General features: G+C 38.6%; 1 protein-coding gene across 8 annotated transcripts in view; it reads left to right on the forward strand.

Annotated features, from left to right (window-relative positions):
- ANO10 (anoctamin 10) overlaps positions 1-17,544 on the forward strand; it is a 205,550-nt gene that overhangs the window by 135,266 nt on the left and 52,740 nt on the right. For all 8 annotated transcript variants that reach the window (XM_087946111.1, XM_087946113.1, XM_087946115.1 and 5 more), the window contains one exon: positions 2,369-2,485. In XM_087946111.1, coding sequence (XP_087802237.1) covers positions 2,369-2,485 — 117 coding nt within the window. The remainder of the gene's footprint in view (positions 1-2,368; positions 2,486-17,544) is intronic.

The following is a 17,544-nucleotide window of genomic DNA, read 5'->3' on the forward strand; positions in this document are numbered from 1 at the left end:
AACAGTCCGAAGACCATAACTCAGAAGTAGTCGAACAAACAACATTCCCACTAATTTGCATCACATAAAAAGATATTTAAAGACCAGTGTGCTAGAGTTTGCAGAAATTCAACTGGCACACAAGTACATAATTCAGCAGGATTCATTTATAGAAGAAAGTTGTTTATATACAATAATATAAAACATGATGCATGTATACAATATCCATACAACATGGTAGCAAGTACATGGACAAGAAACAAGCCAGAACCACCAGAACTCAGAATTACAGAAGTTCTATATTTATGCAGACCAGTTACCCTAAGCCACGCCCAGTCTCCAAGCTGTCTGACATGGCTCACAACAGATTCTGTTTCTTAATCACCAAACAGTTCCCATTGGATGCTTTGTTGTTATAGCTATCCCAGCTCATAATGTCTTATATGCTGACACTGTTCTGACAGACGAGCACAATTCAAAGTGCACTGATGATGTCTCATCAAATGGTGTTGAAACATTTACAACCAAATTGCCAAGCACAGATACCAAACCAACAACCTAAACTACCAACCTGAGCTACTAATATTCAAATACATTTCATAGGCACATATTTTCCATCAGTTGTAAAATGTACACATTTCCCAACAATTGTTACATGATCTAAAGAAGTTATTTCTCCTTCAATTATAATATGATCTAAAGAAGTTATTTCTCCTTGTGTACTTGAGCAAATGTTTATGTATCAGAAGTGCTACTTGTAGTATAATGAGAGATTTAGATTGCATACACAGTTTACATGCTTAATGTACCAGTTCACACTAAGTATTCATACACTGACTTGATTTTAAACAGTTTACTGGAGCAGTCATATATTAAGGCGAGCAGAGCAATTACATGCATACTCTGGAAATGCTTTGTTTGAGAACCAAGCTGTTAAAGAGCTCAATCCAAAATAAAAAACTGAAAACGGGTCCAGAGATACAGATAGTCCTTGAGTTACAACCATAGTGAAGTTTATTCATTACAGTTGGAAATCAGGATGGCTGTTAAGTAAAGCATGGGGTTCCTCGGGCAGGGGAGACCCTGAGAGCCTAGTGCAGGTACAAGCCCACCTGCCTCAGGCCTCCAAAGGCCTTTCCCACCCCCTGAGATATTCCATGTTCTTCCTTCCCCTTGAGATCCCCACAGTGGCTTGGGCTCCTTTCCACTCCCGTCACAATCACACACTTACCTTTCAAAGCACCCAGGAAGTTGGAGAGAAAAGGAGGAAAGCTGTTCCATTGTTAGGCCACATGGCATAATCCCATAAGCAGCTGTCTTTTTCTGAGCGTAGCTGCAAACTGCTGTGATCCAGAGACCCATGCAGCCCAGCAATGAGGCAGTTTATAACTGCAGCATGATCACAGAAGCACTGGTTTGAAAAATGACAGTCCACTTGTGGAATCCCAGCCACAGAGATGGACCTAAACTTTCCCCTGGTTCTCTGCTCAGGCCTGGGGCTATGAAAGGACCCCATTCATATCTATTGGTTGTGATGTTTTCTTGGCTACTATGAATATTATTGTTTGTAATTGCTTTTATTTAATATTGTTTTCCATCTATTATCATTTGTTCAGGGGGTAGCTATACAAATTAATTAAACATTATTTATACTGTAATTATTAATAATATTTCCATAGTGTCATTTGATCATATTTATCTTATTGTGACTTTATATTCTGGTAATGGTAAGGGGAAATGAAAGCTCAAAATCCATGACATATATGAATTGTGTTTTATGCTGCTTGAGCCCATGAGCCAGCTCCACAGTGCCACATTTTTACAATTTGACTTTGAATACATATACTTCAAAAGTTTTCTGCTTTTAAAACTATAATCGTAAAATAGTTAGTTGGGATTATCTGTCCTTATGTGAAAACTTTGCTATCATCACAGTCTAGTTGAGTAATTCATTATAAATAATTGTATTATTTTAGAGTCCAGTTTGATGTACTGTTAAGACTAAAAACTGGGTGTGTATGATTCTGGTTCTACCTTAGTCACAAAGTCATCTGGGTAACCTTGGGCTGGTCAATTTTTCTCAGCCCTGGAAAGGAGAAAGGGCAAACCACTTCTGTAAAAGTCTTACCAAGGAAACTGCAAGGACTTGTCCAAGCAGTCTCCATTTGCAAAGACAAATTGAACAGAAGAAAATAATTATGTAGGCTTCTATATGAATATCAAGAGAAATCTGCCATAGAGAATTTTTTCTTCTTTCTATGAGTATCTCAGAAACATAGTTTTTCGAATTATGATTATTAGCTGTTGAACTAAAGAGCGAATATTTAAGCACAACATCAAGATACTAAGTTATCCCTGAATGCTATTTTATTCATCTCCTTTTTTTCAGCATTTAGCCCTAGCAGTGAAGTTCCTTATGTCCTATGTGATAGCTGACAAACCCCGTGATATTCAGATAAAATTGGCAAGGCTAGAATTTGAATCTTTGGAAGCACTGAAACAGCAGGTAAGGACTCTGATACAGGCAAGACAAATGCAGAAAACTATATTGTTTTAGTCTGTAGAGATTCTTACATATTGTTTTTCTTAATTAATTAATTAAATTATGTGACAATTACTCATTTGTTTCAAAAATATATGATGGTAACAGCTGTTCAATTTTTAATTTTGAAAATAATATTAATCTATAATATATGTCTGCATACATGTCTGTAGGTCTACATGTATATATCTCCACTATAATCCTCATATAATATTAATTGCCAACATTAAAAGGTTTAAGGTTAATTAATAGGAGCTGTGACGGTGCAGTGAACTCCACAGCTAGGAGTAGAGTCCAGACCAGCTCAAGGTTGACTCAGCCTTCCATCCTTCTGAGGTCGGTAAACTGAGAACCCAGATTGTTGGGGGCAATATTCTGGCTCTGTAAATCAGCACTATGGCGTGGTATATAAGACTAAATACTATTGCTATTGTTAATGACATTTGGCATGTAATGTATTCTTAACAGGTCAAAAGTAGAATGGCATTTTCCATGTAAAGATTCATTCAGTAAAATTTCATTTGATGCCACAATCTTTCCCATTAAGTTTTCTTTTGATAATTATACAATGTCCCCTTGAGTTTCTTAGCTATTTTATTACATATTTATTTTGACACTGTCATGTATAACAGTATGGCTAATCCAACAAAATATTTTGTCCATTATATGGACAAAATAATATCGTAAATATCTAATACAATACTCACATTTTTTCCATTTCAGCTTTCTCCTTCAGTATGATCAGATGTGTTGTAGAGAAAATGTTACTGTATGGCAAATATTAAGATTCTATTTGAGCTACATATATGCAGTGTGTGTTGTGTGTTTCTGTCCATGACTTCCCAAAACACACAATCCAAGTAAAGCTTGAATCTAATATGTTGAATTTGAATTTGGGGTGAATCCTTTGGAAGAATCCTTTGGGAAGCTTGGCAGGGAAAGAAGGAGGGAGGGTAGCACCCCCTTAAATGCACTCCCGACCCTCATCTCCTTGAAGGGCAGAAATAGGATGGAAATCCACCTTCTGGATTTCTCCTGGCAAATCCCAAAGACACTATTTCCTCTCTCTCTCCCTCCCTCCTTCTTTCCCTGCCAAGCTTCCCAGCGGATCCTCCCAAAGGGGTGGGGAAGAAGCTGCCCAGCCAGTCTGTATTCTTAAGGAACTGACGGAGGGAATGAGAGTAAAAAAAACTTAAAGAGGGGGAAAAGGTCCAGGGGGGGGTCGGGTGGCTGGAGCAAGAGGAGAGTGCCTGACCATACAGGGGATGAGACCATGACCTGAAGCTCTGGGGCGGAAAGCAAAGCAAGGCGTAGGGGGAGAAAAACAATGGCATCACCCTTCCACTGCTGCTTCCACCCACCAAAGCCTGAATGACTCACTAGCTTGCAGGACGTTGTCGATGCAGCCGCCGTCAAGCAAAGCGATGCCCCTGCAGGAGGGCAAATGGTCCTTGTCGGCAGTGGGGTCTGTCCCGCCACTGCTGCCGTTGTTGGAGATGGCACTGGCGAGAGAGGCGCCACCACCGGCGGGAACCAGGGAAGCTACAGAGGTAGCTCCCCCACCCGAGAAGCAGCTGAAATGCTGCCGGCAGAGGAAGTCGCAGCGGTGCAAAGTGCCCCGCTGCTGCTGAGGCTGACATCTACGACGACGACACCCGCTCGCTGACCCATCCTGCAGCCAGCACCATACCCGGGTCTGCAGCAAAGGTGCTTGGTGGGGGTAGGGAGCCATCCACGCTCTGGCATGATCGGCTGTTAGGAGGCATGATCGGCTGGTGGTGAGGCATGGCTGCCCGCAGGGCGTTCCTAATGGCAAGTTCCTCCCACCCTCCCCCCATTTCACATGTTTTAAATAGGCCTAAATTTTGGGGGAGGGGCTTAATTTCACCTCATGCCTAGAAAATATGCTGGGCCTTCCTATTGGGGTGGCATATTGTTGGAGAAAAACGGTATTAAAAATATTTTTTATGTTGACATCATTTTAATAAAATGCACTATACTCTTTCAGATTCCTTAACATTAAAGGGGGAAAAACTTTTTAAAATCTTCATTTTAAAACTCTAAACTATTCTTTGAAAATATTTCTAAAATCAAAACATTTTAGCACATCCTTTTTTGGCTACTTTTTAACATGTACACTTTCATATTCTCTTTCAATGTTATTTTACAAGGTTTAGGAATTACTCAAGCATTATATATAAAGGAAAAAAAAAGACCCATTTCCAAACTACAAATATTAAACACTACTATATAAATTACAGTTTTATTCTTTTAAAACATACTGAACACAAACAGTTGAGGCATCCATTAACAATACATCTTCCAATTTATCTGGATTAAACTTCATTTTGATTTGACATCTTTTTTTTTTTAAGCTGGCAGATCTCTGATTCGATCTGAAGCATGATCTTCCGTGCTTATTATGAATCCCAATTGGGAAAAGAAGCAGAGTGAAAGATTTACAAAAAGAGAGAAAAATATTGTCTATGACCATTTAGTTTACCTAATCCAGTGAAGGAGTAACTACTGTACAAAAATGCTGCCCAGCTCTGGTTGTTTAGATTTGGAGGAGAATAATTCAAAACTTAAGGATAACTGCATTGGTATGCCGGACTGTTGCTGGCCTCTAATGGAAACATGCTTAGCTGTTAGCTCCAGCAAAGTTTATTCCCACTGAATGATATGCCAATTTATGTGGTAAAATGCAATTCAAAATTTAACAACTTCAGCATATGGCAAAAGTTTTTTTAATGGTTGCATTAGATCTCAGATAAATTTAACCTATAACCACACCATGAGACTTAAAATTTTAAAACCTACAAGAATCATTGTGGCCACCTGTTTAGCATGACGAATAATAAATCAAAATCTTAATTCTAGCATATGCTAAAGAGAAAAATTATAAGTCTATTCAGTTGACACTTCATGACTTCATCAGCCCTTATATAATATAACAATATATTCACTGTTGTGGTCACACCACTGCATCCTACACTGTCTGAGTAGTGTTATTTCTTTGTGCAGTTAGAACCAGGGATGGGATACGACAGGGTTAACTACTGGTTCGGGATTTACTAGCTTCCCTACAGGCTGTGAGCTGTGTGTCTGTAAATCAGCAGCAGCAGCTGCCTGTAGAGAAGCAGCCTTTGAAACAGCCCTTTTTTCTTGCTATTCTAACTGCAGCTGTGCCTTGTTCGGCAGCTGAAGTTGAAAAATCAGGAAATAAAGATCAGGTAAGAGCTCGGGTAGGTGGGCGGGCAAAAACATCAGCTCTTCAGAGCTACCGGTTCTACAGAGGTGGACAGAACCGGTAGAAACCCACCCCTGGTTAGAACTGTTTCTTTCAGTATGAAAATATTTCCTTTTTATTCACAGTAAGCTCACCTGACTGTAAACAGCCACTGTGTTTCAGGCAGTCAAAATAATCCATTTGTGTATGCAGTATTTTAAAACAGATCTTAAATATGTAGGCTAGCTCTAACATTGATATTCTTGAGACTTGTTTGAAGACTGTCAAGTTTTTTTAAGTACTTGGATTTTTTTTATAAATAATAACTTGGGTAAAAAGAACTCACTGCTACCTCGGTAAAAAGCACCCATGCTTGCTTGTTGTTAAGCTTAGAAATCTTTGAAAGCTTTCTGACTATAATCTATTTCTCTCTTTTTCTGTTTTGTACTACTGTTAAACAAATCTGGTTCTTGTGAGAAGTCAGGCATTTCTACTGCTTGGTTGTTTGGCCTTAGGATAAATTTGTGGAAGGCTTAGAGCAAAATCTGCCAATCTGGTGCCCCCCTCCCCAAATATTGAATTATGATTCCCATTATCCCCAATCATTTCTCTTACTTGCTGGGTTTGCTAAGAATTGTTCTAAACAACTTCAAGCCAAATGCTTTTGGAAAATACCATTTCCATTTTTTCTGCAGAATTAGTAGTAATGTTTAGTATCATGTCTAGATTTCTTCAATATGCAAATGGCAATACTTCCTAACCAGAGAGTAGAATACTGAACCTGTGTACCTCATACCCTCCTGAATGATACCTACAGGCAGATCTCATATGTATATATGTGAAATGGGCAGCTATAGAAATGGACATCAAAGAAATTGCTGTGAACAGGAGTTTGTGAATTCAGGAACAGTTTCAAAAGCCTAATTTATATGCCACTGTAAGGTACTTTTATTATAAACACTGGCATATGGGATGTAATAAAGGAATTGATTCAACAAGTGCTTGTTCATGTCAGAGAACACATTCAATTTGATTTAATTAGTTTATACATATATAAAAATTCAAGTTGTTTTGAAATATGCTATTTTTATTAACATTATTTTTTAAATAGTCATAAGATCTGGACTTCTGACTAGATTGAATTGCTTATATCTCTCATTTAAGCAGTGGTGGGATCCAGCCAGTTCTCACCGGTTCGCTAGCACTGTTTGTTAATTTTATGTGCAGTTCAATGAACCGGCTGAATTTCCTTGGCCTGGCCCTGCCTCCTGGCCCTGCCTCACCTCACCCAACCCCTCCTGAGGGTTCCCTCCCTGAGAAAATGACCTGTCTCAAGATCCCATGGACAACTTGGGCTCTGGCAATCAAGTTCCATGCTCGTTCCCTCTCTCTACAAAGCAAAGTAATTGCGGAAAGGTGCTGCCAAGCCGGCTTCAGAGAATACAATTCCTAATAAATGCATTATGTGCAGAGAAATTCATGCTACAACCAGCAAATCATGTTTTCCAAGGAATTGATGAAACCGATGAAATCCTGGCTGGCTGTTTAGCCGGTTGCTGAAGGAAAGGAGCAAGGTATAAGGCTGCCCAAAAGTTCCTTCCCTTTGTGCAGCAAGGCAAGGTCAGTGTCCATAGCAGTAACAAAGTCGGAAAGCCCAGCAGTAGAGAAGCAGCCATGGTCCCCCTTTGAAAGCAGTCTACTAAGAAGTGCTCTGTTCCAAAACATATCTCCCACATGTTTGAAATGGAAACAGCTACCAGGTTCTTATTATATGTAGTGGACTTGTCCTATAGCAAAAAAATATTGGTTAAAAATAAAAAAGTGGCTAGAAGAAATGACAAAACAATAAATAGACTTAAAACCAGAAATGTTTTTGTTGGGTATCCTACCAGAAAAATATAATGAAAGAAATACATATTTAACTTTACACATGGTAAAGCAGTGAGAATTTTCTATGCATGGAATTGGAAAAATGAAAATATATCTATAGAGGCAAATGTAATAAAGAAAATATTAGAATGTGCTGAAATGGATAGATTAACTTTGAAAATTAAGGATAAGGAGGAAACAGAATATTTTTTAACTTGGGAATTGTACCAATAGTTAGAAAAAGAAGCAGAAGTTAGAAATTTAAAATCAAGGAGGATATGTACATAAAAATGAAATGTGTAATTAAATAATAATTTTTAATTAGGATAAGTAAACATTAATAGACTTGGAGGATAATAGTTACAAATGTGACGTTTATAAGGTTTGATATTAACTAATTATAGACAAAACTGAACAGAGTGTTTAATTAAATAACAGAAAATGTTTAACAAGGGGGGAAAAGCGCTCTGGCGTTTTCTAATAACATTTACAGTCTTTGCGGACTGCAATCACACTGTGAGGAAACTTTTCTTTCCCAATTGAAGCCAAGGAGGCTTCTGAGGCCGCTCTCCTCGATCTGGGCAGGGCGAGTACTCAAGAGAGTCGTGCTCTCTGGCTGCCCATTTCCCCAGTGCCACCCAACGGCCCTCACAGAAAAGTTTTTTTTCTTCAACTTCTCAAAGCCCTTTAAGCCAGATTCTCCCTCTTGTCCGGCATTTGCTTTTCTTGGAAAGAGAGGGTCATTATTGTGGATCAACCTCCTCCTCCCATAGCATTTGCTCTCTGGAGAAAAGCAAGTCCCCTGTGTGCCATAAGTCTTTGTAGCTAAAATGGCCTGAGGACCTGTGCCTGCAAATCAAAAACAGTTTCTAAGCACAGTTTCTAATCAGATAAAACACCTTACCCAAGAAAGCTCAGGATTTTTTTTTTATAGTCGTGAATTTTTTGTCAAGTATTTTATTTTATGTTCCTTATAAATATCAATGTGTGAACAGTGTGATACCTGTAGGTATCATAAATTTTAGTACAAATAAACATACTATTATTACTCATAGTTATTACATTTCATTTTCATTGTTTCATATTGTTTAAACATATCTAATACTGCCATTATTCAATTTCTAAACCTCTCTCTTTTTATTACATATATCTTGTTATAATAAAATATTATATTGTTGTTCCCCTCTTATTTATATTTCTATTCTTACTTTTATTCTTCCATCTTCCATTGCTTTATTATTCATATTTCCCTTATTTAACTCTTCACATTGTATATATTAAAATTTCATCCTTCATTCTTTCATTGTTCAGTGTTTCAATATACGAGGGCTATCCACAAAATAGATTACGTTTTCGTCTGTAGCAAGAAGGGGCGGAGCTAGCGCGGCCATCTTTGGTCTGTGCATCCGCCGCTCAGTCTGCATCTAGTCGTGCTAGTGGGAGGTTTGTATCGTTGCCCGTTATTTCACAGCAAACGTTTGAAATGTGTGCTGCAATTGAAAATCCTTCCAGTTGTGAGGTGCGAACAGTGATAAGGTTTTTGTTTGCAAAAAGCCATAAACCAATTGAAATTTTTCGGCAACTGTGTGAAGTGTACGGGGACAACATCATCACTGAAGGTGGAGTGCGCCAATGGTGCATTAAGTTTTAAAATGGCCGAACTACAGCACTCGAGAAGTCCTGAATGCTTTCAAGTGGGAGATTTTTCCTCATCCGCCCTACAGCCCTGATCTTGCACCAAGCGACTACCACTTGTTTCCGAGGATGAAGACCTGGCTTGGAACACAGCGCTTTGGCGCCTGAGATTTGAGCCAGTCAGTCAAGCCCGCCCGCAGTTCCGCGTTGTAATATTCCTTCCATTCATCCAATCCATGTAATTCCACTATTAATACACATGCTTATATTAAAATATATTCTTTAATTATCATTACTCATTGTTTAATTTTGTTATTAATATTCATATTGTTATTAATTTTATTATTTCACTGCTAATCATTATATTATTTTGTTATGTTAATAATGCCATCATTCTTTAATTTTCCAATTAATGCTTAGTTCTTATAATTCCCATATTTCACTCTTCATATCTATTTATATTAAAATATTATCCTAGTACCAACACAATACGTACAAAATAACTATCCAGTCTAAATAATTCTATATAATTCTAATATTAATACACGTTTTTACTTAAGTATGTTCTTAAAGAATCTTTTTTTTTCTTTTCTTTTTTTTTTCTATCCATCGTCTCTTGGCCTCATCAGTACTTTAAGTCTTATTCTTTTTTTTAACTTGCCTCCCATATTCTTCTCTTGGATCTTTAACTCTATCTACATCTAACTATTCAGTCCAACTTTTTCTCTTCTCCCTATCCTTTTCCACTGTCTAATTTTAAAGTTATCTGTTCTAACCCCTATCTCCTTTCCCAAAATATCTTCCTGTTTCTCCCATTTTCTTTTTAAGACTTTTAAATTATTTTTCTCTTGTTTAAATTCCTTAATCATTATTAGTTTTGTTGAAATCTTTTCTTTGTTGTCTTCTTTTCACTGGTTTCTCAGTTCTGCTTTTATTTCCATTCTGCTGGTTCCTTTCTTTCCTGAACATCCTGGTCTTTGCTCGTTGTCCCTTGTATAATATTTTCCAATTTTTGGTTTATGCCATCAAATACTTCCACCATCGCCTTGTGTTGTTTCTGTATAAACTCCTTAATGCTTTGGAACATCAGCTCCATCTCATTTAAAATTCTACTCATTTCCACCTTGTGCTGCATATTTTATTTTAGTAGATCCCACTTTTAGCCAAAAGTCCAGGAACCATTTATTCAAGGCTGAACTTATACAAGTCACAATTCTTTATATCTCACAAATCATCAGTCAAATCCATTTAAATAGACCAGAGGGTTATCCAAACCTCCTCAAATCACTTTTATGGATTCAATCATATCACGTAGCATTCAGGGGTCTTTTAATTGAAAATCTTATTTTAATATTCAAGTCTCCAGTGATCTTAGGGTAGATGAATGTAATCCAACAGGTGTTTTCACAGTTCTTCAAATGGTTATTTCCAAGCTTGTGTATTTTTCCTCTCATCAGCAGATGGCACTCTTTACTTCATAATGTTGTTACTGGGACATCTGATTTTAATTATTATTATTATTATTATTATTATTATTATTATTATTATTATTATTATTATTATTATTATTATTATTATTATTATTATTATTATTATTATTATTATTATTATTATTATTATTTCAGATTATAATTCAAGTGAAAAAGCAGTATTTTTTAAATCCATAGTTCCAGCATTTTAAAATGCCTTCTCAATACCATATCTTCTCATTTTGAGAGTCCAGTTTTCTGTATTTTTAAAGAATAAACTGTTTCCTCCCTCTTTAAATCTCCTCCTCCTTCCAGCTTAATCACTTAATCCCTTTCCAAAGTGCTTGTTCATTGTTTAACAAATAGTTATAGGTAAATACTTCCCCTGAATTTCTTTGGGGTTGAAATTTCAATAGAAATAATTATTTTCACCCAGTTCAGAAACTGTTCACCAAAGTCCGCTTCTGTACTGTGCTTCGATGGTCATCTGTCCCAGGTTCTTGGCAGCCATGTTAGACTGCTGCTATAGACTGGCATAGAGAGAAAAAGGCCCAGGGTTCAGCAGGAAAGTTGCAATTTTTCCAACCTTTCAGAGTGCCCCTCCTTAACTTTGCCACACCTACAAGACAGCTTTGGCTCCTTTTGGAGTCCACAAGCAGGGAGAGGCCAGCACAGAAACGGAGAGCTCTGTTCCCTGTGACTGGTAATGCCAGGAAGCTCCACCCCTTCCCCAGTCATGTGTATTTAGAATTGCAAGTTAAATATGTCTAGAATTAGACTGAGATTGATGCATTCAGGAGATGCTAGCTTAGGTCATAGGTAATAATCCATAACATGTTGAGAAGGGGAGTCCATGTGTGTGGATAAATATGATTATTTGAAATACTATGTCTTCAGTGGAAATATTCAGATAAATATCAAGAAGAATTGATTTAGTTTTAAATTTCACACATAAATGATCTCTCTCCCAGCTTCAATTTCCTATCTATAAAATAGGACCAATATCTGTATTTCACAAGGTGCTACAGATGATGGGAATGCAGATGCTCCATATTTGTGCACAAACAAATGTCTAAGAAAACGCTAAGTATCCTTAAATTTGGAGCTTTTTTTTCCTGAGCTGGCAGAATCTGTGTTCAACTGGATGCAGGATGCATTTTGGTTTGGAGAACAGTATCACCTCTATGTCCCAAAGGTTCTTTTTCAAGAGGCAGCTGGACTTTCTGGTTTTTCTTTGAAGACATTTTGCTTCTTGGATGAGAAGCAAAATTTCTTCAAAGAAAAACAAAAAAGTTCAGTTGCCTCTTGAAAAAGCACCTTTGGGACAACCATGACCTGGATGACTGAGAATCTCTATAGATATCACCTCTATGAGAAATGTTTAGGCTTAGAGATTCTAATTGGGAATATCTTCATACTGTCAGCAAATTATTATGCAGGTACTGTAAAAAAATATACATTTCTTCATCTTCAGCAGCAGTATTTTAAACATACATATTCAAGATTGCTAGGGATTTAAATTTTATATCCTCCCTCTCCAAATCCTTTGACCTGAATGAGTTTTCAAACTATTTTACAAATTGGTTCTTCATTGTTGAAAATGAAGATATTGGTTGCTATTTTAGCAGGCCCAGAGTGTTAAGCTCATTTCCCATGCCAAACCCAGTATATTACTTCAAAAAGAGAGAGGTGGAAGTGTCCTGCCTCACTTTTGGCTCACTCAAATAAAAGCATTTTCCTTTTAAGTTAACCAGCACTTTGAAGCAGCATCAATGCTGAAGTGACTGGGCTGGGGACAACTACTTAAGTTGAACATAAAGAACAGAAACTACCCTATTTTTCAATTTGAAGATGGCAGTTATCTACTCAGGACTGAAATTTAAATGCAGATCAAATGCACATCTTTGCCAGAAAGGCCACCACAATTTAAAACAATCAGGTCTCTAGACAGAACGATACCTTCTCCATCAAGGCGGAGCACATCTTGGGGACAACGAATGTGCAGGTGGACTGGCTCAGCATAGCTATAGTAGACCACTCAGAGTGGCGCCTGCATCCGAATCTCTTCAGGGAGCTATCTGAAAGGTTTGGCCATTTGATCCTCAACTTGTTTGCCACCCGGAAAACACCCAGCTCCCCAGGTTTTAAACCAGACTTATGACACTGGGGGGCGGAAGGGGTCAATGCTCTCCACAGCCCAAGGCCCCCAGGGCTACTGTACACCTTCCCTCCTCTTGCCCTCATTCTGGGGGTAATCAGGAAGGTGCTAGTGGAGAAGGCAGAGATCCTGCTTCTAGCCCCCCATTGGCTCAGACACCCGTGGTATGTAGATCTGGTAAGCCTGTTGGTATCCCACCCTTGGAGGATTCCTCAGGACAGAATCTTCCTCAGCCAGGGGGCTTTGGTCCATTCAGAGCCACAGTGGCTCCAACTGGCATTTGAGAGGAGACTTCTGAGGCAGGAAAATTTTCCATAAGAATGATACAGACACAACATGTTGTATAAACCGATTTGCTCTCTATGGTTCCCATTGTCAATTTATAACCGTGCCTTAATTCACAAAAGAAAACTAATATATTGCATTAAAAAAAGAGTGATACAGACAATTCAGGCCTCCAGAGGCCTTCGACCAACAGAATTTATGATGCAGCTTGGAGAGCCTTTTGTAGCTGGTGTGTCAAGGATTACATTGAGCCCACTTCAGTATCAGTAGCTCAGATCCTGGATTTCCTCCAGGAAGGGCCTGTCACAAAGGACTGTCCACTAACACCATTCGCAGACAAGTGGCTGCTTTGTCTATGGTGCTAGCATGTGGGGATCTGGAGTCCCTCGTTCAGCACCCGATTGTGCACAGCTTCATTAGAGGTGCAGCTAATCTAAAAACTCCTGTAGTGCACAGGTACCTCACCTGGAATTTGCCCAAAGTACTACAAGCCCTCACCTTTGCGTTTTTGAGTCATTACGGGTAGCCAGTCTGTGGTTAAAGTTAATCGTCCTCATGGCCATCTTTGGCCAGACGAATCTCTGAACTGGTAGCCCCCTTTACAACAGAGAACCTTTGCATCTTTCATTCAAATAGGGTGGTCCTGCAGCTGGACCTTCCTTCCCAAGGTGAATTCTTGTTTCCATAGGGCACAGGAAGTAATCTTGCCAGACTTCTGTCCTGGCGAAGAAATGACACATCTTGGACATTAGGAAGGCCCTCTATACCTATATCAATTGGACAGCTTCTCTTCAAAAGACAGAATCCTTGTTTGTATCTTTCCAGCTCGAAAGATTAACAAGGCTACACCATCAACCATAGGCCAATGGATACAGGTATGCATTGCCAAGGCTTACAAGCTCCAAGCTCTTCCAGTGCCAAGGTGAGTGACATCCCATTTTACCAGAAACTCAACCACAACGGCTGCATGGGCGACGCAGGCCTCCATCAAGAGCATCTGTAGGGCAGCAACATGGCCTTCTCTTCATAAGACACTACAAACTGAACACCTTCGCTTCAGCTGAAGTGTCCTTCAGCAGGTGGTGCTTCAGAAGGTGCATGTGGACTCGGTGACTCAGGACCAGACTGTGACCCACCATTAGGAAAGCCGGCTTTGGTATGTCCCACTCTTGGTATGTCCCACTCTCTTGTCAGCACACTGGAGAAGGAGTCTTGGTCTTACCTGATACATTCCTTCTTGGTGTGCTGAGAGAGAATCCAACCCCACCCTGGTGACCATCTGGTCCAGAGTCCAAGAGTGGCTAGAATCAGCACTGGAAATATGGCTAGTCAATGGCTACACTTTCGTCAAAAACTGGGACTCAGACAGGCAAAGGAGGCATGGCTGAACTTTGATAGACTCTGGGCAGAAAGGCAAATGTCAACCCATTCTTGGATTTTCTCTCAGCATACCGAGAAGGAGCGTATCAGGTAGGACCAATGCCCCTACCCTATTATTTAGATGTCAGTCACTGTCATTAGATGGAGAAGAGCAGGGATAAAGGTAAACTCCTTCTGTAACATTGCCAACAAAGCTGCATGGATTTGATCATCAAAAGATAAGTTTAATTTAAGTAGATCTTTTTTTGTCAGAAGCATCCAGATGCTTTTCAGGTAATTTTCTGATTTTGAACTATACTTCCACGAATCTTTTAAATATCAAGCCATCATTTGGATAAGAGAGAATAGTTATATTACACAGCTGCAAAAAAGTTGACACTTTTATTGTTCATATATTCATTTCCTTCTTTGTAATCCAATGGACTTCATTCTTCTAAGATTGACTGAATTCTACTAAGTCTATGCTTGTGTCATCAAATATGTTGTCTAGCTATCTTGCTTCTGTCAAGTCTTTTGTATTGCTTTTTATAGTTTTCCAGGTATCTAGATCTTTTCTAAAGATTCTTGCCTTCAGATTATGTGTCTGGAATATCTACATTTTAGTTGCATTATTAAAGCATTCATTGAAAAGCTTGTTTTTATACTTCAAATGTAGTCCAAGTGAATAGTGTCAACAGTTTTCAACAGTATGATTATTCAGAGCGATGTCTCACATTTATTAGACCTTCTGATGATCACAGTTGTATATTATTATAAAAATATAGTATTGACAAAAATGTACCTTTGTGCTTCACTCTGATATTTCAGCATTTCATTATATTTTTTTGCAATATAATTATTGCTGAAATTTTAAGTTTTGAAAGAGGAAATCATCTCCGTATAAATTATATTATCTCCACAGTATGCCCATTTTAGTGTACATACAGAATGGGGCCATGATCTAATAACCACAATATGACAGCAAAGAATTCGTTTCTCTTAATTGCAATATCATACTAAACTGGATTTAAGTAGCTGATGTAAGTACTATAGAAGTACTTTTGAGGACTTCCACTTTGACATCGCTGTGTGATCAGCACAGGGGAGCAGAGCTGTGCATCTCCATGTCGAATCCTCTTTGTTGCCCCCCCAAGGGGCTAAAATTACCCTGTAGGGGTGACTCATAAGGAGGGGCACCCTGCTGGTCATGAAGAGCAGCGGCTCTCCTGCTGGACCCAGAGTTACTTCCCTCTTTGCCAAAGACGAAGGTGAGATGACCAAATTGGCCGTTGTGAAGCTGGGACAGCCGAAGAAACCAAGATTGTGGTGGAGCAGTGAGAGTGGACAGTGATTGGAGCTGGGTGATTTTCAACTTTTGCTAAGGATTTCCCTAAAAGAAAATTAATCCAGGAAAAGAAACTCTTTGGAATACTTTTAAGCGGCAATCAAAGAGTGACAGAGATTGCACCCTAAAAGCTATAGAATATAGAAGACTGGATGTATACATTTTGCTGACAAGACTCTGAATAGGCATTTTAAAGTGCTGGATATCTGACTATTGGATATTTTTTTAATTAATTTGAAAGAAATAATTGGCAGAATAGTTTTAAACTGGATTTTTAATGCTGATTTTTGAAAGTGGATTTTTAACATTGATTTCTAAGCTGAAGGTGCCATCTACTGATGAATGGATATACACTATGTCATACTCCTAGCATGATAAAGCAGCCTGGAAAAATCCTGATAAGAGAGTAATAACACCTGGAGGTCTGCAATATTATTTACTGTTCTATACTATCTACTTTATGGTGACAGGAGGATCAATCTTGAAAACCTGGAGGTTATCTAATGAAATGACTTTTGAACATTGGAACTAACTAGCAAATTAAAAAGTGTATTTAAAGACCGGCGCCTCAAACGCCCCCCTACCGCCTCTTAGCGCCTCCCTGCCCGCCCCTTGCCTCTTAGCACCCCCTAAGGCATCCCACCGCCCTCCAGGGGGCTGTTCCACCCACTTTGGGAACCACTTGTATAGTTTTTCTTCCAATCGTCAACAGATGGCGCGCTCCTCTCAAATTTCCATGCTGCCTCCCCCCAGCAGCTATTACTTACAATCAAAATCCATTTATTTCAAACAAAGTCAATTATTTAGTTAAGCCAGGTCCAGGTCCAGCATTTGGATTATCCAATAACCAGTTCTGGTCTTTAAAGATAATCCAAAATTCGGTGCTTTCAGAAAAAAACCTCTTGTTTCTTCCTTACTCCAATTTTTTCCAGTTCAAAGTGCCCATTAGCTATGAAAGTTACTCTTTTGAACGTCTTCTTTTGTTTCCCCCAAGCTCATACTGTGGGTATAACTTTTAGATAAAAAGCAAGCTTAATCAAACCCAGTCACACCCTGTTCCTCTACTTGCTCCTGCTCTGTCTTTGTTGCTTCAGTTGCTTCAGCTGGGTGATAGCCATGATGGCCACTACTGCTCCACGCCCAGGTTTTCTCTGGGTCCAGCAAGAGAGATGCTGCTCTCCCCAACCCCCAGAGCATCCCACTCCAAGGATGTTCATTTTAATCGTAGTATTCTCCCCAATAGGGACAGTTGCAGGTTTTGCCAGTTTTCCAAATCCGTTTTAATTTGTGCTTACAATTTATCATAATTGTCTTCTTTGAGAGTTACACATCTTGCCGTCAATTGGATCCCTCAGTATTTAACTTTTCTTTTTGCATATTCATTCTTGTAAATTCTCTATTTTGTTTATCTGTAAAAAAAAATTACCAATATTTTTGTTTTCTCTTTGTTTATTTTGAAACCTGCAACCACCCCATATTCTTCTATCTTTGTAATTAATTAGTCCTGTAACATACTTCTTAATTTTCATATCCTTTATTTCATTTTCTTGTCAAACATTTCTGGCTAATATCTCTAAAGTCAATATGAATAGCAGTGGGGATAAGGGACAACCTTGCCTTGTGCCTTTTGCTATGTTAAGATCTTAGTCATGTTACCATTCATAATCACCTTTG

The sequence above is a fragment of the Notechis scutatus genome, chromosome Z, assembly GCF_049901735.1.
Source record: "Notechis scutatus isolate UNSWTSFEM ecotype Mainland chromosome Z, rNotScu1.2, whole genome shotgun sequence".
Lineage (NCBI taxonomy): Eukaryota > Metazoa > Chordata > Lepidosauria > Squamata > Elapidae > Notechis > Notechis scutatus.